This window comes from Aulostomus chinensis, chromosome 3 (genome assembly GCF_037954235.1).
Source record: "Aulostomus chinensis isolate RoL2024-O1b breed Wild chromosome 3, RoL_Achi_v1.0, whole genome shotgun sequence".
Lineage (NCBI taxonomy): Eukaryota > Metazoa > Chordata > Actinopteri > Syngnathiformes > Aulostomidae > Aulostomus > Aulostomus chinensis.
The window spans coordinates 5140702-5166775 of NC_141322.1; the positions used below are offsets into that span (position 1 = coordinate 5140702).

The window sequence follows — 26074 nt, forward strand, 5'->3', positions numbered from 1 at the left end:
CCTAAACCTCAAACCTGTTGTCCTTTTATCTAATTAAAGCCTCACTATTACAGCTACTCGTGAGTGGTGAGGCATGCTAAGTTAGCTGCTCCTGCTCTCGGGACCTCTCACCTGTCAACGTCTTTTGTTAAACCACAAACCTCACCCTGATTGCCCCCCTCAGGCTACTCTTGGTTGGCGGTGAGGGAGTGAGCAGCGAGGGGAGTGCCAGTACCTTGCGTTGGCGCTGTATGTCGATCAGCTTTAACTGTCACAGATGGCTGAATGTTGCTATTAAATCATCTACAGAGTAAAAGACCATCTTGTTCACTTTACATTATCACTGCTCCATTCTACGAGTAAACACAAATCACCATCATTACAGGAAATAACACAGTGTTTCAATTGATTCTAATTGTTGAGTTGCTTTGTCACTGCTACATTCACAAGCACAATCGCCCACTTTGACTTTAATTAATACCAGTCTAGGAGAGTGTGTCGTTCCAGTCGAGCCATCTCAGCTATAAATTCACCACAGACTCTAAATCAGGCTGCTTGACAACTGTTTACTCCACAAATAGATCAAAAAGCAATGCACAGGGCTCTTTATGGAAGGATTAGTGTGCTGGAGAAAATGCTACACAAGTGATATTTACAGTGTTGATCTTGGCAGGGCCAGAATTGCTTTTGGCATGCAGGAATGAGCTCTGCAACACCACAAATTATGTAAACACATATGCATATGAACACATATGCATGTTCTATGTACACGCACGCAGTCTCAGTAATGTATTCCTCTCACACACACATGCTGTGCATGTATTTGATGTGTGCCTTAATGCGTCATGCCTCCATATCACCATGACAACGTATCTTCCTGACTGTATGACCAGTTTTCTGTGTGTGGGTGCGTGCATGCATGTGTGTGTGTGTTCTCTTTGGCCTTTTTCAAGCAGTTACACATCGTCCAAGTCCATTTTGCTGTATTATTGTCTTCAGAATGCGACCTTTATCGGTGCATTTAGCATTTACAGAATCCCACTTAATATAGAAGTAGAATCCAGTTAGTCCATGCTGTCAGTAGATGATTGGACTTCCTTTCATAGACTGAATATTGTTTCTATTTTATTTTAAATCAAGCTGCAACAACAGCAACGTCATCACCATCATCATCATTTGGGATAGTGGTCCTCACATCTCATAAGGCTCTATTATGAGGGTTTTCATATTCCATAATACTTTGCAGTTTTGAGGGCGCCAAGTGCTCACTGACTGATAATTCTCTCATGCATTATTTACCACCACATCAACATTGGTCACGTATGAATCAGCACAGCCTCACTCTTGCAATTAGACAAACACTGAATGAGCAGTGAATAGCAGATTTTTTTGCTGAGCCACACATGGAGTGAGAGAGTTGTTAGGCGTTTTCCGACCTTAAAATGAACTACTCACTCTGTAAGTTCCCAAAAAACTCCAAACCTTCAAGGGTTTCTTTTTTTTTTCCCTTTTGCATTCACACCACTGCACACTGAAGTGAAGTGAGCTGGTGGTTATTTTGTCATTTCTGTGTGTGATGCAACACCAGAGAGATGACGGATGCAGGGATCAGATGAGTTTGTTGTCTGTTCCATTATTAGAACTGAGGTGTCCTTGTTTTGCTCCATTTTCAGAGGCTAACTGAAGTTCCAGTCATGGCTATCATGCTACACGCTTTTGCCCTGAAGGAGGAGTTTAAAAAGTTATAGGAACACGGCAACTTTTTGGGAAATGTGCTTATATGCTGTCATCCCCATAGACAGACAAGAAGATAGGTACTCTTCTCTCCTGTGTGCTGCATCAGCTGAGACCCTCAGCGACTGACTGACTGCTAGTTAGCTTAGCACAGTGAATGGTAGTGGCTGGGAAATGTTATTATATCATTACAATTTTATCTAAAACATTTTTGCCTGCATTTATGTAATTGGGGTTTATAGTATATTAAGAAAAAATAATGTAAATGTATTAGTCATTGTTTTCTGAGAGTCGGACACATAGCTGGAACTACTTTCCTGATTAGCGCATTGATATGACGCAGCACCTCAAGAGCCCCATCGTAACTTCAGCCAACTAGAACTGCTGCTGCTAAGTGTAGCCAAACAAGATCTTGAACCTTTTGTATTTGATGGCTGTTGTCTTAGCAATGCTAATACTTCCATCCACTAGGCAAGGCAAGGCAAGGCAATTTTATTTGTATAGCCCGTTTTCACAAACAGTTTGTCTCAAAGGGCTTCACATGGCATCATAACAACATCCTCTGTCCTTAGACCCTCACATCGACTGAGGAAAAACTCCATAGAAAACCCTTTTAACAGGGAAAAATCTGAGAAACCTCAGGGTGAGCAACAGAGGAGGGATCCCTCACCCAGGACGGACAGACGTGCAGTAGATGTTGTTACAGACAAGAAAACAGTTTACAACGCAGAATGTGAGAAACATGGAAATGTTAATAACAGTTGAAGAAGGAAGCTTCTGGAAGGGAAGGCAGGGAGAGCAAGCCAGCTTGATGGGGGACTGGATGGCAGACTGGTTCATGGAAGGGGAGCGCAGGCCGGTGTAACACTACCATTCACTGGGCCAAGCTAACAAGCAGTCAGCTAGTCTCTGTGGGCCTCAGTGCACTACAATTCTGCACACAGGACAGAAGGGTATCCATCTTCTTGTCTGATTCTGGGGAGGCTGGTAAATAAGCATATTTCCCAAAACTGTAGTGTGCTCCCTTAACTTTTAAACTATGAAAAGTTCCCCTGGTCAGAGGACGCCTGTTTATTCCTGAAGTCAGCCCACATTATTCTTGAGAAAATCTCTTAGAAAAACCACAATATGAGTTTTTCTCCCTGTGAGGAGTTTTCATCAGGTTCAAATCTTTTTATACTAGAGACGTTACTTCCTCATAAAAAGTTCCAGCCTCCAGCAGGATATTTGAATTCAGCAGGTCTCCAGGCAGTGCAGTGGAAATGCAAACAGCAGAGGAAAAAGGTCAGGGGTAGTGTTCATGTCTCGGCGACAAGTGAGAAGTATCAGTATTGCAAGTCAGCGTGGGGCTGCGCTGGGTCTGAGGATTACTGGGTACTTCTTTTCATCATTTCTTATTTCATTTTTATTTCAGTGTTAAATCAGACACCAGACCACCAAATGAAGGTTCTCATTAATGAACAATGTAAATAGTGTTAACGTTCTTTCTGTTCAGACTTCTACATTAAATATCAGAGCTCTTGAAACACAAAGCTACATTCAAGCTATATTAGCCTCAAATCATAATATTAATAACTTTATTGTATATATGAACAGAACCCAACCCTGCAATTTACCAAAGTAAGTACATTGCAACACAAAAACATAATACAAAAAGGCAGATACTTTATTTCAAACATGTAAAGAAAATAACAAAACACTAATAACCAACAAAAATGACTGACACAAAAATACAATGTTAGTTTAGGGTCACAGCGTTCTGCAGTGTTCATTTCACACAGCTCAACTGGATAAAAGAGATTTAGGAACCATTAACAGAACCCCGCTGGAGGATCTCAAGCAGCAATCAGGCTCACAGGGAGTTTGTGATCTGCTATATAGACTGTTCAAGGCTTTTGTAGCAGCAGTAAAATCTTAAAACCTTCTCTTTGTACATGTTAAAAGCCTGGCAGCAGGATTTTGTGGCAGCCTTTGGATGGTGATACCTGTAGTCTGGTCGGGAGGAAATAATGTGTGGAAAAGAGAAAAAGATTGAAGTCAGGGGTATGAGGGCAACTCATATCCTGTGATGGTGATATTTGACTGGGAACCTCACCTGTGTTAAAAAAATGGACTATAATTCAATAAAAACGATGATCACTTCTTTTATAATTTCAAATAATTGAGGTGGGTGGGGGGGACATAAGGCCTCGAGGCAGTCAGATGAAAGTAATTACAATATTTTTGCCATATGAAAGTTGTAAATGTGTTGGGGTTGCACTACGCAGAAGTTTGCCCTGAAAGATTTCTCTCAGAAAGACCCTTTTGACACTTTCGGTCAGAAAGAAAGTCATGGTTTAGATTAAAATAGAACTTAGTAGAAATACTTCCTGTCAGGCAGAGGGCCTTGGAGGCAAACTTTTCCCTTGTGCCACTGACTGAAGGTTAATTTCATTTGGCAAGACATGATATGCACCATGGTAGTACATGAGAACCAGTGTTGCTAAAGTGTAGAAATATGTACCTTTCAGCATTGAGATGTTTTAATAAATAGCAATAGCAAACAGGAATAAACCTGAATTAAACAATGGTAGGCATTTGCTGGTGCTTCCTTTTTATGCCTCATTGTGACTTTGCATCTGGAACCCCGTGAAGAAGAACCTAGCTGTGATATTGTTGCATATATTTCTGTGTTGCTTGTATTTGTGCCTGGAGTTTGAAATCTTAAAGCCTCCGTAAAATCAAATTCAACATGGTGTACAATGCTTGTTGCTTTCTCTCACAGATGCAGATCTACATGTACAACTCCGACGACTTCGACAGCCTCGGCGCAGCGCTCAGGGAGAAGAGGATCATCGCAGCCATGGCGGTGTTTTTTCAGGTGGGAGCCTGTCTGTGTTTGAAAGTGAGGAGGAAGCAATTGTGTCTGGAATCTTTTGTCATCATCTGCTTGTCCTTTTGTCAGAGTTTGTTCAGACAAAAAGAAAAAAAACACACACAGCTCTTTCTGGTTGTCTCAGACTTCATAACAGATGTAATGTGAGCCTGGTGGACTCATTTCTGCAGCTGTAGGGCTGAGCATTCCGATGTTCTCGATTGAAGCCGACCAGTCAGACCTCATTCAGCTGGAGATAGTCTGATGGAAGTGAGACGAGACAAATCCCCGTGGAGGCTTCACTGACAATCAGTAAATAGAAAAGGACATATTCTCCACTTGGGCAGGAGAAATTCTGAAAAACTTTAAAAAGTTTTTAGTTTGTATGAGTTTTCAAACACAAATGCAGTGATTGAAATTAACACAAACATAGCAAGAGTTGGAAATGTCCTTATCCAATTAAGTGTGGTTCTGAAGAACCTGAGGGAGAGTTTAATTTTAGCTAAAGCTGAGATTTTCCTTCCACCATTAAAAAGCAATGCTTTATACGCCACCTGCACAAGATGAACGGGGCAGCCAGCGCAGACCTCTGTCGTGTTGTGGGATGGCCTAAAATAGCGCGCCGCTTTCACACCAAGGAGATTTCATGTCATGTCTGCACACTTGCTTCTGTTTTGGGTTTTTTTGCAACATTTCACGTCCCATTAAGTTCCGTTGTGAACAGATGACATGTCATGCATGAGCGCAGCATCATTGATGGCAGTTACAACGAAACAGTACATAACCCAACAGAATCTTCATTCATATTTGAGCAGTTTAATCATTGCGCTGGAGTGCTCTGAGCCAGCCACGTTGCGCTGGTTTCTGTTTTGGATAAAAGCCACTGTGGCTCACCTCAAGTGCAATGCCTTGAAATCTTTCATTTTGCAGGAGAAGATACAATATTAAACCACTGGTTTGACAGCTCTGTGGTTAAAGTCTGGTGAGGTTTGGATTAAAATGAAAATAGAAGATTAACAACAGCTGAAAATGTCTCAACAAAGATTTCTGTCTCGTCAGCAGAAACACTGCCCAAAATATTCTGACACCTTGTTAAACTGTTGGAAATACGGCAAATAAACCAGTTTCTGGTTTCTTTTATTTGGGAAATTTCAGAATAGAATCATATGCTGCATAGACAAAGAGTAAAGTGACATACAAAAAGCAAAAGTCAGGTCAGTTTAATTTGTCTCGCGCCAAATCACAACAAAAGTTCTCTCCTGACACTTTCCAAGTAGAGCAGGTCCAGCACCTCACTCCGTCAACGAACCTCCACCCAACAATTCTCCATCAGCAAGCACATCCTGCAACAGCAGCCACCAAAACCTTCCTTTACCAGGCAGGGAGGTGGAGCAGATCCAGGATCAGTGGGGACGGCCTTCTGCTTTGACCGGTTGGGGGGAAAGAGAGCAGGAGAGCAGGGCAGAGACAAAGACAGACAATGGAGGAAGACTGAGATACAGAAGGAAAGAGAGGGACAGAGATAATGAGAGAGAGAGAGAAAGGGGACAAGACTGAGAAATACGTTGCAGTGCAATATGACATGAGGACATCATGCGCATGCCTTTTGAGTGATAGAAAGAGCGCGAATGACATCAGATGCTCTGCTTAGCTGCTGTTTTTTTAGCTCTCTATAATAATTCTCAGCTGATGCAAAGAAACCCTCATTTTTTAATTAAACGCATTCCAGTTGGAGCAAATTCCATGAAATTATGTATTTAACAATTGATTATTGCCTAATTCTGTGGTTCAGACTGTGCCTCATTGCAAAAATTATAGGGCTCTACTTTTACCACAAATGTAGTCTGTGCAAAAGCTCATCAGTGTTAGAATTTTTACGGGAAAGCTCAGGGGTTTTAATGTCAACACCACTTTTATGAGAGTTCTTGTTTTATAGAGTCTGTTTTAACCTTTTTTAATTTAATGGTTCTTACTTTGAAAAACAGGAACAGGTCTGGAAGAATAATGAGAAAGTGCACGTAAATTGCAGACATATTGCACAAAGTCAGGGTGACAAAGGCCAAGTCAATGCTTGCTGACCCCCGTGAACCCTGGTTCAGCAAAGTCAGTTTGCCTCCGTGTGGTCGGGAATAAAACTCACCAGAGATGCAGGACCAACAGATTTAGGAGCTTATTTGTCCCTGTTACTATCGGCCTGCAGAATAAGATTATGTAAATCCATAGTTTTAAGTGTGTGTGTGTGTGTGTGTGTGTGTGTGTGTGTGTGTGTGTGTGTGTGTGTGTGTGTGTGTGTGTGTGAACTGCTTGTCAGTTGATTGGTTTGTGTCAGTTCCATTTATTGCTTGCTGTGCAACAAATTGCCCCTCGAGGTTCGTAAAGATTACCTTGACCTTAAGCGTGGTTGGATACCGAAAAAGATGGGAGGGTTTAAGGCTGGTTCAGCTTGGCATGAGATAAGGATTAGGTTTGATGTCAGAGGTCAGCCTGTTTGAATAATCTTCCCAGAGCTTGTCCGGTACTGCAGTTTGGCTGTTGTCTTTTAAAGAAGAGAAAACCCATGAATATCTTTGTAAAAGTATAATGGTGGTGTGTAGTCACAAGCTGTAAAACCTGGAGATGGAGGAAAGGAGTGGTCCAGACAGTTGCCAGGTTCCCTTCCTTGCCCTGGTCCATTGAGTGGAGTGATGGGTGGACTGGGGTTATTATCAGCTCTATCTCTCTCAATTGGCAGGAATAAAACATTCATTTGAGGCCATCGATTACCTAAGTGGGCTTTTACTCGGACCATTAAAACCCAGTTAATACTTTCTCCCTTCAGTTCTTTCACTCTATGTCTTCAAGTATCTCAGACACTCCTTCCAAGAAGATATCTTAATTGACTCTGTCTGTCTCTCTCTCTCTGTCGCTCTGCATGCAGACAAACACAAACATTTACACAAGTCTTATTGGGGGTTTTAAACATGCAGGCTTAATACAGTCGCCCTGTCTGTCTGTGAGGATTTCACTAACTACCAGTCTCGTGTTGATGAAACTATATGGAGGGGCGGGGCATGTGCCCAGGAAGAAGACCAGAAACAATCATAACTTTTATCAACATTGCTGGATGGAACATTGAACTGAGGGAACCAGACCAGGTGACATCACACACAGAGTCAGGGAAATTAAAGTGTTCTTCCACATTCCGTGTAACTCGTCCTCAAGGCCACAATTTCACAGTTTATTCTGAGCTCAAATTCTTGGTCTTTCATGTAATGTTACTCCAAAAACGCTTTTTACGCATTCAGAATTAATGTGATTTTTAAAACATGTTTCATTTCATAATGAACTGCAGTAAATGATCAATAAGTCAAACCAAAGTATAAACACATTTATATTATGCTACCCGGCGGCACGATGGTGCAGTGGTCAGCACTGTCGCCTCTCAGCAAGAAGGTTCTGGGTTCAAGCCCCAGCTATCTATGTATGAAAAAACATTTTATATGTAGATAAATCTGAGACAGGCTTATTGTCATTTTCAAATTCACACCAATGCAAGTGTGATTAAAAAATAGAAACAAAAAAATTAGATGCAGCTCACTGGTGAGTGGCGCTATGGTGAGCTATTTTTAGAACAGGCCTGCGGGCGACTCATGGTCCTTCGAGGCGACCTGGTGCCTGCGGGCTCCGTGTTGGTGACCCCTGCTCTAAATTGACCGTAGGTGTGACTGTGAGAGCCAATGGTTGTCTGTCTATATGTGGCCCTGCCATGGACTGGTGACCTGTCCAGGGTGAACCCTGCCTCTTGCCCGAAAGCTGCTGGGATAGGCTCCAGCCCCCACAACCCTTAACAGGATGAGAGGTAGAAAATGGATGGATGGATGGTTGGATGGATTATGCTACACTTAACTCATACACCAATCAAACAGTGGGTCATGATATATTATTTTAAATACATGTGTAATCTTGTCACTGGATTTTGATGAATTTCCCAGGAATTATGACACTTTGGTGGCATCAGCTTCTGGTCTGGGACGCAAATTTAAAGGCGACAGGAAGTTCTTTGCTGCTGCAGAGTCCTGATGTGTGTTGGACAGCTGCAGGCACAGCTGCTTCCTCTGCCGAGTCATCAGCCCCACCTGCTCGCTGTTATTGCTTTTACTGTGCTTTAATGCAGTCACATTCACAGTATAGTTGGTCTTATTAGCACATTGATCTGTTTGTGTTGTGAGAAAATGTTGTGAGGATGAAATGTGGTTCATCAAAGTCTGTTAATATGAACTGGAGAGCCACATTCATTCACAAGCTGCTGTACTGTGATGACACAGCCATTATTATACATTCCCACCTGAATAGGAATTTAGCATAACGACAGCAATTCTGAGATGGAACGAAATGATGAAATTATTCATTTTTATTGCAGTGAATTAATATCCAGGGTTTTTAAAAGGGAATGCTGTTTGTGGATTTCATTAATGTATTTGAAATAGACAATTAGTTCAGAATAGAATACATGAGCCAAAATAATTTGAGATTTTTATAAATAATGAATTGGTGAGTTTGAGAGCCCCTATATACGACAGTAGCTTCTCACTTAGCCACTTATAGAGATGTAGAGACAGTGAGGAATTGAACTTGATAATTTTTGAATGAGAATAGACAAACCATATTAAAAAAAACCAAACAAAAACAAAAACAACTAACTACACAAGCCAATCAGTAGGTAGGGAATGACAAGCACAAGGACCAGAGCGAGGACAACAGGCATGTGGAATGCAAGGAACACAACAGAGGATCAGACAATGACAAGACAGCAACTGTAGTGACCACACAGCACGAATCAAGTGGGAGAGCAGGAGGGCAGGGAAGGAGCTGATTGGATGAACACTGGGAATAGAGCAGGGGGTGAGGAGGACTGATGAACAGAGGGGACACAGGTGATCAGAGAAATCGAGGGAAAACAGTGCAAGGGGAAGGAAGACAGACAACAAAAAACAAACCAGGAAATGGAAAACTAGAAACACAAGCTGTGTTTCCATAAAGAGTTTTGGTGTGGATTTTGCCATTTAATGCATTTTGCTTTTTTATGAAAACAGTACAGTGCAAAAACTGCATCAGATTGGCAAAAGTGTTTTTACACTCACTTAACATGTTGTTTCCCATCATTGAAAAGGAGCATGTTGGCAAATTTTCCCAGTTTCCCCAGTTATTTCAAAACTATACATAGACAATATTGTTTTTCATTATGTGGAGATTTTACTGTCTCCCTGTTCCTGCTGGGTTCTCTCTGGTACTCCAGCTTCCTCCACAGTCCAAAGACATCAAGAGGGGACCAGGTTAATCCAGACTCTAAACTGACCGTAGGTGTGGCTGGGAGAGCCAATGGTTGTCTGTCTCTATGTGTTGGTCCTGCCATGGACTGGTGACCCATCCAGGGTGAAGGCTGCTGGGATAGGCTCCACCCCCCACCCCCTTAACAGGATAAGCGGAAGAAAGTTGATGGAGATTTTTGTGTGTGTGTGTGTGTATGTGAGTGTGTTTGTTGGATGTCTTTTATGTAGGAGATGAGCAGTGACAAGCACTGTTGAAACAGTGAAACCTGAAACCTACTAAATGTGGTAAACCGCTGCGTGTATTTAATCAGATCTGTTTCAACAAAATGGAAAAATCTCCAATGAGCATAAGAGGTGATCCACTCCAGTCCGACAGCAGAATGTATCCATCTTATTAGATGTACAGAGGGTCCTAGGCAAAGATTTTGGCAAAGTGAAGAGATTGTGTGTTGTAATGTCATGGACTTTGATACACAGAATTTTGAAGACAATGCTGTTCACCTGTATGCTGCTTCATTCATATCATGGTTTCAATCTCATTATCATTTCAACTCATATTCTGTGTAAAACCGTAGCATCTTGCCTGTCTGTTTTCTTTCCTTCCTTCGTGTTTCTGCATTCATCTGGAAGCGCCCCCCCCCCCCCCCATCACTGTATTTCTGCAGCCGTTGATACCCTGTCATGTATTAGTTACATCCCCACATTTGTGTTATGGGACAAATTGGCCCCATCAGCTCAGCTGAGCGCGAGAATCACACTTTTATGACCCGGCGCTGCACTGCACTGCAGTCTCTGATTGAAACTGATACCAGTAGTAAACAGCTATCATTGCCATTTTATTTGCTTATTTACAGCCATGCATGCTTCCGCTGTTTGCTGCACACTCAGCTAGCAGCAGGATGTAAAACTGAGGCCTGGCTGCAACGTAATCTCATCCAGCAGCCCCTCTGCTTCTCACTCCTTAACATGAGATTCTCACTCACATTTTTCATATGATTGTGGGCCGTGCGCACCTCCTTTGATAATATAGAATGTGAAGTGGGACACAAATTGAAGAGAAAAACAAAGAATAAAACGTAATGGACCAGAGTCACTCATGCTGTGCTTACAGGCAAAAAGATCTATGATGACAGCAGCCAAAGCAGGAGGGAAGGAAATAAAGCTGGAATTAGTTCACAACAGCTCCCTGGTGGTATTGATTGACTTCATCGATCCTTTTCTGAAGGGGAAATATTTGCACCGTGCGCATCACCTGTAACTGACCTGTGAAATAAAACTAGCACAAACTTGTATGGTCAAAGCTTATTTGACAAAATTGTCATCACAGGTGGTGAAAAAGAATGTGCATTCAAAGATAGTAAATTGTCCAAATGTTTTGACGTGGCTCTTTGGTCACCAAGTCTGGTTCTGTGGCGCTGCAGTCAAACCCTGTTGACCCAGGTTCAGGACCAGGGTGGGGTGACTACCATCTGCCTTCCCAAAATATGGTGTAAGAAGTGGGATGACTTGCTGTGACAAGAAGGTTCAGAGTTGGAGTCCTGGCTGGAGCACGGGGTCTTTCTGTGTGAGTCTCCATGTTCTCCCTGTTCCTGTGTGGGTTCTCTCTGGCACTCCAGCTTCCTCCACAGTCCAAAGACATCAAGAGGGACCAGGTTAATCCAGACTCTAAATTGACCGTCGGCGTGGCTGGGAGAGCCAATGGTTGTCTGTCTCTATGTGTTGGTCCTGTGATGGACTGGCGTCCTGTCCAGGGTGAACCCTGCCTCTGCTGGGATAGGCTCCAACTTTGACCCTTTTACAGGGTAAGTGGTAGACAATGGATGGATGGATGGATGGACTTTTTATGAGGTCATCAGCGGCAGGCCCAGTGTGTGAGCCATTTGAAGAAACCCATGTGAGGGATCCAAGATTAGCCTTGAAATGTTTTGTTTCATACAAAAGAAAATAAATATCTTTAATATTTAAACACTTAAATATCTTGAACCCGAATGAACCCCTGACCTTATTTCAGCTGTTAAACAAACTCATTCAAAACTCCCATTGAGGAGGGAACCAGACAATCAACAATTAGTGCCAATTTACATTTGGAAAATACAACAAACCCCTGGAAACCACAAGCTTAAATGGCTGTTACAGGGGCTAAATACTGCATTTTTGAATTGTCATTTATGATGGTTATGGTTATGGTAAGGTGCGAGGGGATGAAGAATGCTTTATATCAGTGTGTTAATGCTGAACCTCAGCTAGTCTGGGCTGAAGACTTCGCCAATCCATGAAACACAGATATGTTTTGTTGTTGTTGAGGCCACACAAAACAGAATGACCAAGCTGTTGGTGCCCCCTATAGTGAAGGATGTCATCATTGAAAACATACTGTATTGTTGTTAACACATAAAAGAAAAAACAGCTTTGAACCAAAATATGAGGACAGCTCATCCGTGTGAGTTCACACTGGAGACTGCACTCCCCTTAGTCCACCCACAAAGTGTGAAGTTGATTAACCAAACGGGTGTTGAGAAAACACACATACACACGCCATGATTGACCTGCTTCCAATTCACCACAGAACCTTCAGCAGTTGCTGTATGTATCCAAATGAAATGCGCATTTAATTAGATATGAATTACATGTAATTTGCTGCTGGTCACTTTTAATAATTTCCCTGAAACTCTCATTCAATTCAGAAACTCTCTCAATCTTAAAACTGATTAGGTTTTTGTTCCTCTCTCTCTGAAGGGGTGTGAAGTCCTTGTTCCAGCATGCTTTGTCTTGGTCAGCCCTTCCCTGCATGACGGCTGCCCTACTTAATACACACCATCACTCAGACTGAAGAATCCACCGCCTGTGTCAGCGACTACACCTCCTCTCGCCACACACCATCCCTTTCCGCTGATTTTCATCATCATTAATGTGATCATTTCTCTGTGCTGTAACTTGGGTACAGTAACACAGTTATCAGCAATTCTACGATACCAGAAGGACAAACGGTGAACTGTTGTTGAATTGGTGACAAAACATCTGTGGTAGAATCGCAGTACATTTATGAAGGAGCCTCGTGAGACTTTTAAGCTCTGCTCATATCTGGAACCCCTCTATCTAAAACCTTAATGAAGGCGCAGAGTAATCACCTTCAGCCAATCGGCATAAGAAAACACCATCACGTGACACATCCTGTCAAAAGAATGGCCGAGCATCTTTTGTGTGGAGAAACTGTGCGAATGTATCCTCATCTTCTTGTTTAATTGGTGTTATTGAGTCCATTTCTGTGATAACTGCACTTATAGCTTCTGATTCTACTAAAGTTAGATGCTTTTATTTAAGTGGTCTCATTAACTATGAGGAATAAACAAGAGGGATGTCATAGATCAGAGTGGAACCAGCTGTGGCTGCGAGGCGTGACGCTTGAGCTCACAACATACTGGTGGTCTTACCGGGCTACTGAGAGGGTCTGCCTCCGCCGAAACGTCATCAGATCCAGATCAGTTCCAAAATCAAATCCATTTTTCCTCTCTAGTTCTATCACCCCATACCAAATGTCACCAACATCCGTCCGCAATGGTTTGAGTCAACAAACCAATGGGAGTGATCACATGACCTCCACTGCAGAGGTAAAAATCCACCCTCGCCCATTCTACTGCATCTGAAACAAGAGGAGGCAAATTAGTTGCTCCATCAGTTGATTGGAAAAACTGATGGAGGAAACAGTTTTACACACGGCAGTTGCTTTCTGTCAGTAAGTCTAAGACATTAAATAGAATTTATTATTCTCTCTGTGGGAAAAAAAAGTGCATGGTGTACCCAGAGTGGGTGTGAACAGAGTGAATCAACACCAACCTGATTATTCTGGGAGGGTTGCAACTTAAAAAGTTGAAAACCACTGGTAGAGTGAACTACATTAATCTTTTGTCTCGATCGAGAGACAGAGGCCTGTTCTCTACTGAAAGTTAAAAAAAAAACAGAACATCTTGGCAGGATTTCTCCCCACGACTTGCTGACAAATGGATCACTGGTGCCATCAGTAACTCTGCATTTCAACATGTCGTCCAGCCTTTACATTACATTCCATCAGCAGTTTGCTCTGCCAAACAAGAGGAGGACACGAGTCTGTCGAACACAGAGGAGGTGCAGGAGGCTACTGTGCTTAGTTAAGACTCTTGGATGGATGGAATGGGATGACAAGAGAAAGAAAAGTGGAGGAGGAAAGAAATATGAGGATGTGAAATATGAGGACATGTCACATCGTAGCACATTGTACTTTCTCTTTTTTTTGATGTGTCACTGCAGTGGACTGTCCCTGGAGAGTAAGAGGGAAATGGAGCTGTGGGGAGGAATGAAGGGGAAGAGTGAGACACGCAGGATTTGAAGAGGAAGTAGAGAGAGATAGACAGGGAGAGAGTAGGACATTGCGATGCGAGGCCCTGTGGCTGAGGATCTCAGGGGACAAGCCTGTGGGCTTTCAGAGACAAACATTAATAATGAAACGCTAATTCCCTCTGTCCTCCTTTCTTTCTCTGCTCCTCACTGTCTCGCCCTGTCATTTTCCCTGTGTGTCTACATGGCTGCCTTTATTTTCCCTTTATATCCCATCCTCACCACAAACGCTTCTTGTTCTCGACCGCTTTCTTTCTTTACTTGTGCCAAAATAAAAACTTGTTCCTTTTTTATTCTAAACTTTTACTGTGATTTGGAACAGTAACACCCTGGATATGTGTGTGTATGCGTGCGTGCGTGGCTTTGGTTTGTTAGACACTCATTCATTTAATTAAACTTTAACTTACTTCCCGTAAGTTCTTCTATCATTCTGTCTATTGCTGTATTTAAGAGCTGTACAAACTCAAGTTTTCCTAACAGGCAAAGAGTGAGTGGTACTTCACTATATGGTGCAGTTTCCTGGTGCTTTGGCAACATGCAAAACTGTTTTAAATCACAATCACACAAGTCTTAAACGTCACAAAACTGAAAGGATCAGACACAGATATTATTTCCTACTGGTAACTCTACAATTCTACAATTTCATTTAGCAGACACTTTTGTCCAAAGTGACGTACAACACAAGCAAGAATTCAGACTTAAGGAAAAACCCATAGGAAGCGCAAAAGTGCTTCAGTTGTGATTTGGTCACAGGTACTGCCATCTAGTGGCAGAAGAAGTGTCGCCCCCCCACCCTTTTTTTTTTTATATAACAGACATACAACATCACACAACACAGTTAGTGCTACATAATCACTAAGTGCAGGGTCTTGGACCCTCTGACTTATTCTACCCCAAAGAGGAGAAGAGACAGGTTAAGTGCCTCGGTGTTCTCTGAACAACTGAGTCTTCAATTGTCTCTTAAAAGTAGAGAGGGACTCAGCAGAACGCACAGAGTTCGGTAGTTCGTTCCACCATTTGGGAACTCATCTTGTGAGAAAGCTGAATACATGAGATCATACAATCCATCCATACTACTTATCCATTAAGGATTGCGGGGGGGTGGAGGGGGTGGAGCCTGTCCCCGCTGGCATTGGTTGGGAGGCGGGGTTCCTCTTCTCATAGGTTAGTCTGTTTTAGGCCGGCTAGACTGACGACTCATCCAGTCACCTGCCCACAAACAACATTTTGCATGTCAGGCTAGCTGGCGTTATAGTACCACCATGTTTGATGACAAATTTGGCAGCTCACCATCCTGAGTAATATAATAGAGGTTCAATAACAAAGGCAGCAGATTTCAAATGAAACCAAATGTTTTAAATCCAGTGCTGTTGTCCAGTTTCAGCAGATGGCGACTCCTGTGGTCCCTGAAATAAGTTTGACGGTACAAATGTTAATTAGGAAAAGTTGCGACTTCTCACTCAATTTATTACTTTCAGTAAACATTTCGTTCTCATTTGCTAAGTTTGTTTGCAACATCGCGTCTTTTTTTTTTTCAAATTGTGTTCCCATTTAGATTCAAGAAGACAATAAAGTAAGTTATGCTGCCATGGTGACCTGTGTGTCAGGGAAATCCACCTCCTGCTCATCCAAATGTGGCCAACTGCAGTTGCAAAAACAAACCTGAGGGTTCTAAACAGGAGTCCAAATTTATGGGTGACTTCGCAGATTCACCCACGTCGTGAATCCACCTTCTTGGTCATGTTTGCATTCCTGCGATGTCATCCCTTTATTGCCTTCCTGCTTTCTTGAAACGTCATCAGTTCTCTTACTTCAAGTTTAGATTTTTCGAGCACCATTTCATTTTTTTATCATCAAGTTTAACAAAAATTAAAATTGGTATTTGATCAAATGTCATCATAATGGGCGAAAGAACGGCAAAAAAAAAAAAAAAAAATCCTTTCTGGAGATCAGTCCAGCTGATGGAAATGCCACCATCACCATCAAGTAGCGTCAAGTGGGTGCAGAGCACAAAGACACCAGTGAGAAAGTCTTAATCATGGCGTCTGTACATGAGGGATGAACTCAACATGGTCAGCTTTCAGAGCGTTACGCTGATGCCAAATAGAATGTGGTGTTACAAAACATAACTCGTTGTATATTAGTTTCGGGAGTGATGGTGAAAATAGGAGAAGTGCAACGACACTGAGTGATAATCGAAGGGTTGCTGTTCTGCTTCCTCCCGACTCCTGTTGCAGTTTTCTGGAGTAAAACATGGTGGCCTTCATCATCAGTGTAGGACTATGTGTGAATGTAAAGCGCCACTTCTTGATGCTGTCAATCAGTGCTGTTGCACAGGTCAAACATCCTAAACATTCACAGGTGGACATGTAATGGATGCATATACAGTATTTTTTAAAAAGACAAAAAATTTACGTGAAAAGGTGAAGCCTAGGGTCTGGCTTGACGCATGAGCAGAAAGCAGTTGCATTTGGGTCCCTAGTGTGTATTCCTGATATTATATGTAAATGTGTTTTTTGTTGGGGTTCAGTAATACCAGTCCTTGAAGAGTACTGAAGCAGCAGAAGAAATAACACAGTTAAGCTACAGTTCTTGTACGTAAATGCAGTTTTGAGAGCTAAACTTGTCACTTGTATTTTCAGATGCCTGATTTGTGTATTAAAGCTGAGTTATAACAAGGTTTCTCCAAGAGCAGTGAGCCTTTCAATAAACCTGTTTACCCCTGGGACTGTGGGAGGTTCAGAGACGGCAAACACACCACCGGCTACCAAAATATCACATCAGCTTTATGTTATGAATTACAATATTAATATAAAACAATCTCAAGATAAGGGGAGTTAGAATAGAGCAGTATGGGCTGCCAAATGCTACGAAACCGGTGGAGCAGCTCAGTGATGGAGTGTCTTTGTGCCGGAAAGTGTACTGCCCCAATACTGGGAAGAGTGGCGGCTGACTTAGTTCCAGCTAACGTCCTGCCTTGTTACATACAGGAGACAACAGGTCTCTCCTCCTAAGACAGGAAACAGCACCGCTTTCTGTCCCTACCAGTCCACCACCACCGTCATCTTCCACTTATTCCTTACTAGTAAGGGTCGAGGGGGGGCTGGAGCCTATCCCAGCATCTATGGGCGAGAGGCGGGGTTCACCCTGGACAGGTCGCCAGTTCATCGCAGGGCCAACATACAGAGACGAACAACCATTCACACTCACATTCATACCTACGGTCAATTTAGAGAATCCAATTAGTCTAGTCCCCAAATTGCATGTCTTTGGACTGTGGGAGGAAGCCGGAGTACCAGAGAGAACCCACGCAGGCACAGGGAGAACATGGAGACTCCACACAGAAAGATCCCACGCCCGAGCCGGGACTCAAACCCGGAACTTTCTTGCTGTGAGGCCACAGTGCTGACCACTGCACCACCTTGCAGCCCTCTCCCTCCCAGTCGAGTCCAATAAATTACTTTTACATCGATGGTACCCTTAGTACAGAGAACTGATCTTCAATCAAATGTTCCAGCGAAGGCTGAACTGACCAACACAGCAATCACCTGGAGGTGGAGCGACACAACAGACAGAATGTTGAGTGGCCAGCAGGCAAGAGCATGTGTGATTTCTTCAAAAGAGATATTATCATTAGTATTGATAAGCGCTGTTTATTAATGTTGGTAATGGCCGTCTATGAGTCCTCGCCCTCGTTTTCACACACACAGTGCATGGTGTACCCAGTTTTCATTTTGAAAACCTACATCAAAAACGCTTTTTTTTGTTTTCAGCCTTTATTTAAAGTTAAAAACATGAGTGAAGTAAAAAAATATATTTACTGAATTCTTTCATTGTTTGATTTAGCTTGACATCTCATCATCGTTTAATGATACCTAAAGCTCATTGTCAGCATTTTCAGTTAAGATGTCATCGACACCAGACTGGCGACCCGTCCAGGGTGAACCCCAGGTCTCACCCAAAGGCAGCAGGGATAGGCTCTAGACCCCCGCCTTTAACAGGATAAGTGGAAGAAAATGGAGGGAGGGAGGGATGTATGGATGGAGGGAGGGATGGATGGATGTCAATTAAGCCATTTTTGCAGCAGGCCTTCAGAGTTTAGACCAATAACCTGATCTAAATGTCAATCCATTCATAGATTTTTCCTTCCACTTGTGATGGTGTGAAATTGCAGGCATAAATGTAAAATATATTTGCTTCCAGGGGAACCCTGTGGAGCACTTTCATGTTCCCAGCAATGTCAAAATCAAACTTAAGCCTTTTATTTTTTCAGTTGAATTAGTTCAGCTGATTATCTGTGATCAATTGCTCAGGTCTTGTCTTGAAGCAATGAGTGTTACTGACTGCATGTTCTCACACTATGGGGACTCACACTATGCCGACAACATAGGTCTGCTTCATTTCTTACCATTTTACCCCCCTGCAGGTAAACATTGTTGCATTGTTACATTTCACTATGTACTCGTTTTTTTATATCAAAAAGAACATGTGATAGCACAATACTTGCATTAAAAGTGATACAATTGGGTGAATGAAGATGAGAGTGATTGGCAGCTAGCATGCTTGCTAACGTCAGTCAAACAGACACAGACAAGAGTGCACACCTCGGGCTTGACAGTGGGAGTTGTTGGATTTAACTTGTTTGGTTTGAATAGTGGAGTCTCCATGTTCTCCCTGTGCCTGCTGGGTTCTCTCTGGTACTCCAGCTTCCTCCACAGTCCAAAGACATCAAGAGGGGACCAGGTTAATCCAGACTCTAAACTGACCGTAGGCGTGGCTGGGAGAGCCAATGGTCGTCTGTCTATATGTGTTGGCCCTGCCATGGACTGGTGACCTGTCCAGGGTGAACCCCGCCTCTCACCTGAAGGCTGCTGGGATAGGCTCCACCCCCCGCGACCCTCAACAGGATAAGCAGTAGAGGGTGGATGGATGAATGGATGGATGGTTTCTATAGTTTGCCTTTGTTGAAGTGGAATGAAGTATTCATGTGTGACAACGTTAGAATAAGGACAAAGTCAATCCCTGCTGGCTGCTATTTACAGTACATGAAATGTATGTAGTTTTGTTAAAGATGCTACAAATGTGTTTTCTAATTGTGGATTTACTTATCCAATTATACATATTTGTTTCGTGCCAATTGTATAAATGGCCAACACATATATTTTCTTGATTGAAAGTGGTTTTGTGGTAGTTGAAAGGAAAAGGTGTACATTGTGGACATATTCAAGAGTATGAACCTTGCTTTTTTTTTTTCCTGTTTACATTTGAAGAGCTTTGTAGACATTTGAGAAATTTGTTGAGGACATTGTGTGTATAGGTTTGTTCGTACACTGTGGACTTGGGAGCAGCAACATCACTTCAGTTCACCCGATGTGACTCCCTTACTGGGCTACCACAGACACATTTGTGCCTTTGGATATACACATTATACTGCCTCTTTCTGTTCCATTGTCTGTTTCACCCATGTACAAGAAACATTTATTCCTTTAGGTGCACACATAATACATAAAAACCCTATCTATAATAAATGATGTGATGCATTTTTTTCACTTCATACATGATAAATGGAAAGTTTTATATTACATTTCATACTTTCACTCTAATATTCAAAATCTGTTTGAAAGCCTGGTGTCCAGGGGTGTAGTAGGGGGAGGGAAGCAGCTCTAGAGCCTCAGAATCACTGAGTGGAAGTGTTTTGTTGTGGCTATCAGGGGATCAGACTAACTTTTTTTTACTAGGAGTTATGTAGCCCCTAACAGAGAATTTTTAGGAGCACAAGCTGGAAATGTAGGGGCTTCACCTTGAATTGTTTTACAAGTTGTACAACATTTCTAGGACTTCCATGACTGATACGGTGCAGAAATTGTGAATACATGTCGATAAAAAAATGGCAAACCCCCTTCCTCCTGACACGAATACCCTTTTCACACTGAAAAACGCTTGTCAACGTGGGTTTTTGGACCTGCGTTTGCTCGGCATTAGGGCGCATTCAAGTTTCCAGAAGACCCGGGTCTGAACTCTGTTGTGAGGCCTGTGTTTTTCTCTCTTGTACGTCATTGCGCTGATAACGTCATCATTTCACGTAAACGTGCGCCTGAACCTCAGAGGTAAACAAACAACAACATGGACGTCGCCGAGTCGAACGTTAGCGTTGTCGTTGCATGCATTGCAATGTTGATTGGAAAATGAAAAAGCACATTGGAAAATGTCCGAGCGCTAAAGCAGCAAAGGAGGAGGAGTTTTTGGCGAGTCTGGAAGGAAGCCGAAGAAGCTACAGGCCAAGTCTGACAGGCAGCACAGTGACAAAATCAGGATAAGACAGGAAGGTTACGTGAAACCTGAGACGACGCGGGTTGCTTTTTCACACTACAGATGAGCAGAGCCGAGCCGTTAAACACCCGGGTCATTTGGCGAGTCGGTCCACGCGGGTCGAAATGCCGAGTCGATCCTTTCAGAGTGCCAAAAAACCCGTGTTGACCCCCGTTTTTGGTGCAGTATGAAAGGGGCTTAACATAATTAGTTAACATGAACGTCTAAACTCTGGCTATGTGTATTTTGACAGACTTTACTCAATGTTAAGTTTTCATGCCTTCACATCTGTTACAGTGCAGCTGAAAGTATTATGACGACTGAATGACTGCAGTTACTGATGGAAAATGCCAAGTCCCTCCTCAGCTAATGCTAAGTTAACTTAACCCTAGAACACAAATGTCAGGTGATTTTCACCCACATGATTCTTGTCATGTCATTTTATCAGGTTCCCCATGATCCCTTTTTTCCCCATTTAATGTGACATTGCATGTTGGGAAATTAAAGAAAAGTACTTCAATTTGGCATACAGTTTTATCAGGATATTATACCCCCTGTTAGTGATGGTGCTACTAATTTTCATGTTAGTGTTCTAGGGTTATGTGCACTCAAGTTGGACTCCTCCATGTTGCTTTTATATTGTTTTATGTTGTGAAAGTGGAGAGAAGAAAGCATCACATGCAGCTGTGTTTAGTTTATAAATGCTCTCTTTGTCACGGGTTAGGGTTAGGTAGTTCTAATTGTTAATGACTATGGTCATCTCGCGCTGATGGATAAATGTCTTGATTGTTTGTTTACCCATTGTTGACCCAGGAGTGATGCTATAGACACAACGATAGTGAGGGCCACTGGCAAACACAGATGACCCTGCGGTTTAATTGCTTTACTCACGCTAAAGCAAAAACTGCGTAATGCTATGAAGCTCTGCACCAAGAGAATGTTTGGGTATGTAGCCGAGGATTTAGTGCTACACCCTCATCTCAGGAAAAAACACTACCAACGTGGACAATGCTTGTTAATAATCATTCTTTAAAACTACTTGTTACAATGGGTCACTATGTTGAAAGACTTTGGACAGCTCTACAAAATGGCAGACTCACTATATAGTGATTTTGGTTACAGTCCAAGGAAACTCGGACTGTGGAGTTTTGTCATGAACATGACTTCCTCTTTGATGTGTCCATCCATTTGTTCCACAAAAGAGAAAGAGAAGAGGCGGACATCTTGCTCTTTTCGGCCTGTTTTACAAGGAAAAAAAAAACTGTGCACTCAAGGCACCTGGGGCCAAAAGCTGCCTCTTTTTCAGTTCCATTGTTCAACCTTTTTCATGTCATAAGTCTCCCCCATTAGCTGTTGTCTAGTTGTAGTTTCGCAAACAGTGGTCACCAGTCATTGCTGAGTAATTGGAGACGAAAAATTGTCAGTCTTGGATTTGAGAGGGTGTCAGAATGTAGGCTTTTAGAAGTCTTTTCAAAGTCTCTGTGTATAGAGTTAGCATTACTTGTCATCCTTCAATGTTATTAATGACTGTCATTTTCTCCCAATTTGAACAGCGTGAAATTCTTATGCCTTTCCAGAGGTGTTCTCAAGGTCTTGCTTGAATGCGTTTGAATGCAAACTGTATTTATGTGAGGACAGTTACGCGTATAGTGCATTAAACAGGTCCACACAATTGGACATAAAACAGAGCACTGCGTCCTCAAGCCAACAGGTAATATTTTATTTCACTCTAACCTATGATGGCGGAGGCAGATTAGAGAACACTCACATAAATAATTTTCAGAGAAACCATTTTCTGTCAGGCATTGTGCTATTTAGGTACGAGGACCTCCTTTTAAGCTTTGGTTTTATTGATTTTCACATCACCATGACAACAATGCCACTCCAAATGAAGACAATCAAAACACGTGTGTGACGACGACATCATGTGCTCTTTGAGATCAGATGGAGAGGGCCTTTGAGAGCCTGTTGATTGCTGCTGTTTGTTCCTCCTAATTGCGGTGCACTTATATTCTCAGCGTCACCTCTGTGCTCCACAGTTTTTCCCCCTCTCTTTCTGTGGCACTTAAACAGCTCTGTCTGTTTCCTGCCTTGCACCAGCCTGTTTTTTTTTTTTCCTGTCCCTTTATTTCTTTGCATTGACTCTAATACAGACGCATGCTGTACTATTGTTGTTTCTGAGCTTGAGCGAGCCAAGTGAGCTTCTGTAACCACGCATTCCTTCTTTTAATGTGTTAACTCGAATGAGAACTTTTGCAGACTCATAGATGTGTGCATACCTGCAGGGAATTGAGTCACTGCAGCAGAAGTGGATAAACTATACAGTAGGTAGGATAAACAAATAGAAAGATGCGAAACATATTCACATCAGACTAAGAGAAACAATGTACTCTGCAAAGTGCACAACGCTCTCACACCTAATGCGAAAAGAATGCTGTTTTTTTATGCTTCTGCACTGGTGAAAGCTGACACAAGGATGAACTGAAAAGATTTTGATTGTCAAAACTGCGCACACACACACACACACACACGCGCGCTCACAAAAGTTGCCTATTAGGTGTTCGATATCTTGTTCAAGGACACTTTGACATGGTCTCCTGGAGAGGCCAGCGTTGAACCAACAAGTTTTCACCTACTGAAGGGTCATTGTTCTTCCTTGCCAATGTGGAACAACCTGAGGGAATTTCTCCAAATATGATCCAAATGTCCACAGCGACTGAGGGACTGTTGTTGTTTTTTTTGATGGTCAAATGTCAAGGTTACCTCACATTAACACAGTTGCTCAGGAATGCCTCGTGGGTGTTTCTTAATATGGCACAAACACTCATTAAGGAAAAGGTCATGGTCACTGTCACTTTCACCTCATATAAATGCTACACTTCATTCACACCTCAACCGAATTTATTTAAATATTGTATTAACCTCCAGGAGAAGGGTCGCCATGTCAGACATCACAGTGCAAAACGTTACACGCCATTGTTTATATTCTTTGAAAAAGCAAAAAAAAAACAACAAAAGAACAAACAAATTTTAGAACAAACAACTAACTTTTCCCTTGATTTCCTGTATGCAGCCATACTTTTTGTGAAAATAAGGCTGTGTGATGATCACTGTCTTTCACGGTTTATTTTTTGTGTGTGCCCTTTAGGTGGGAGGAAAGGACAATCCTGCTGTCAACCCCATAATCCACGGCCTGAAGGGTGTGGTCCATCATGGTGAGTGACAGCACCAGTGCTCAGATACTGGAGTACTGCTCATCGAGTCGATCGGGAGTGATTAGCTTTATTTTTTCAGGTTCAGGTTGAATTTGTTGAATTGTTAATTATGTGTTATCATTTAAGCCTTTTTAAACCCATCGTAGTTTACAGTTTTCATCTTGCACACCACACTTCTACTCGGTGGTGTAGTCGCTCTGATGGAGAACGGTGGTAACTCAGACATTATTAATTAAGTCGTTAACACATGATGGAATTGATGGAAATGGATCTGCCCTAAAATGTGATGAGCTGAAACTAGAAAGTACTCCGACTGCGTTCCTCCACCGAGGTGAGCGTTTGGCTCTTGGCACTTTCATGCTCAGGCCCTGATTAAAGCTGCAAGCGCTGATGATCGGCCCTTGCAACCCCATGTGCACCGGAATTTATGGTTTCTCAGTAGAACGAGAGGGAGATGAGACTCGTATTTTTGCATGGACGAGCAAACTAATGATGCAGTGTGGTGCAAATGTCACTTCTAGTGCATCCACTAGATGGTGCTAGAGAAGACATTCGGTGTTAGACATCAAATAACATGCTGTGCGTCATTTAAGGAGGTTTGATATACATCACATTTGTCACATCACGCTTACTTCTTTTAAACACTCAGTGATTCATTCAACTTGTAAATGTGAAGTTTTTAAAGAGTCCATTTTTAACAGTTCCCTGCTCGGTGGTGAAATGTCAAAATATCAAAATTGTCCTCGTCACCACTACAACACCATTTAACAAAACCTCACGGTCATCACAGGAAGCCATAACCAAGTTCCTAAGGCGTTTCTGACTAAATCTGAAATATAGTTGACCGCCGAGGAGGACTGCATCAATACGTACCAAAATATACAATTTCCTTTTCAAAGGTTTCTTCTTCAGCCCATTCTACATTTCTTTAACAATTGAGGTGATGATTGTCCCCATAGTTCTTTTGCTGAACAAACACCACACAAGACTCCTTGGTGGATGTAAACAGGTTGACTCTGAACTGACAAAATGACATGATTTAGCCGAACCAAAACTGCTCCTCCATTAATGTCAAAACAATCATCTAAAATCAAAGATGTCCTTGGATGTCTTTGTTGCTTGATGAGGATTTTGACGCTCGGTCAGAATATAAAATTAAAAAAAAAATGCCTCAGAACTCAAATGACTAAATTTAATATGTGTGGTAATCGACAATGGTCCTTGATTCAGAGAATGCCAAGTCTGCCTACTACATAGAAACTGAAGTTTTTGTCATGAAGTTACTTGTATAATTCATTTAAAAAGGGTATGAATGGAATCAGTGCTGAATTCACTGGGTTCACTGCGATTGATCATCCAGTCAGGCGAGTCTACATGGGAGGAACTCCTGGTGTTGTGTCAGTGTCAGATTAGATCGTTTGAATTTCAATTAGCAGCTACATTTATGAACTGTTACAGCAGAACAATATTCCTGTCATCACAAATGATATATTTAAAAACCGAACGAACCCTGACCTCAGGCCAGATCAGCTTTACACACTGATGTGATGTAATATTTAAACTATAAATTTGCTGAGCTAATTTCCTCCCTGTACTCTTGAGGGGTGTGGAATTAGCTCGGTAAATTAGCACTTCTAACTAAAGCCTTATCACTCTGGGGAAGGTTCAAGGGTTTATGGACTGCTACATCCCAGAACCCTAAAAAAAAAAGGGAGGCAACATTAATGTAATAGAGAATTATAGTAAATTAATTTCTGGAAAGATCAAAACTTGAAGCCCATCCAATACACTGAATGTATTTTAAATGGAACGAGACGATACAAACACAAAGAACCAGCTGATCGAGGCAGTATACCTGTGCAATGATGGTTTGTTCCTGTTAATTAAAATGATTTTTTCCCCCTCATAGCTATGACACAGTGAAATCTCAAAAGGGAGTGACAAAATAACGATGGAAACACTCTACAGATCAAAATTTTTGGTTCACCTACAGTACCCGATGATCTACCACAGGTCATCAAAGTTAAGTTTTTGGTGCAGGGGGGACTGCTTACTGAAATGAAGGTAAACTAATGTAGTTTCAGGCAAGCTGGGAGGATGGGGTCCAGGAGCAAACTGGAGTGAAGTAGCTGAACAGCCTCAAGTATGAACTGTGCCTTTCTCTGGTTTGTCCAGCCGCCCACCAGAGGGCAGCCATTCGAAGTGCCCTGTGGAGGACATGAGTCCTGTGTGATACAGTGAGCATCTTCTGATCACGCAGAGATCAGAACTGGGTGAAAGGCCATCCACTACATGAAATGACC

The 26074-nt window shown here is 42.3% G+C and overlaps 1 protein-coding gene across 3 annotated transcripts in view; it reads left to right on the top strand.

Annotated features, from left to right (window-relative positions):
• The window catches only part of LOC147267412 (receptor-type tyrosine-protein phosphatase gamma-like), a 508446-nt gene that overhangs the window by 344844 nt on the left and 137528 nt on the right, over positions 1–26074 (top strand). For all 3 annotated transcript variants that reach the window (XM_086198300.1, XM_086198303.1, XM_086198302.1), the window contains exons 5-6: positions 4478–4573; positions 23705–23771. In XM_086198300.1, the coding sequence (XP_086054426.1) occupies positions 4478–4573; positions 23705–23771 (163 nt within the window). The remainder of the gene's footprint in view (positions 1–4477; positions 4574–23704; positions 23772–26074) is intronic.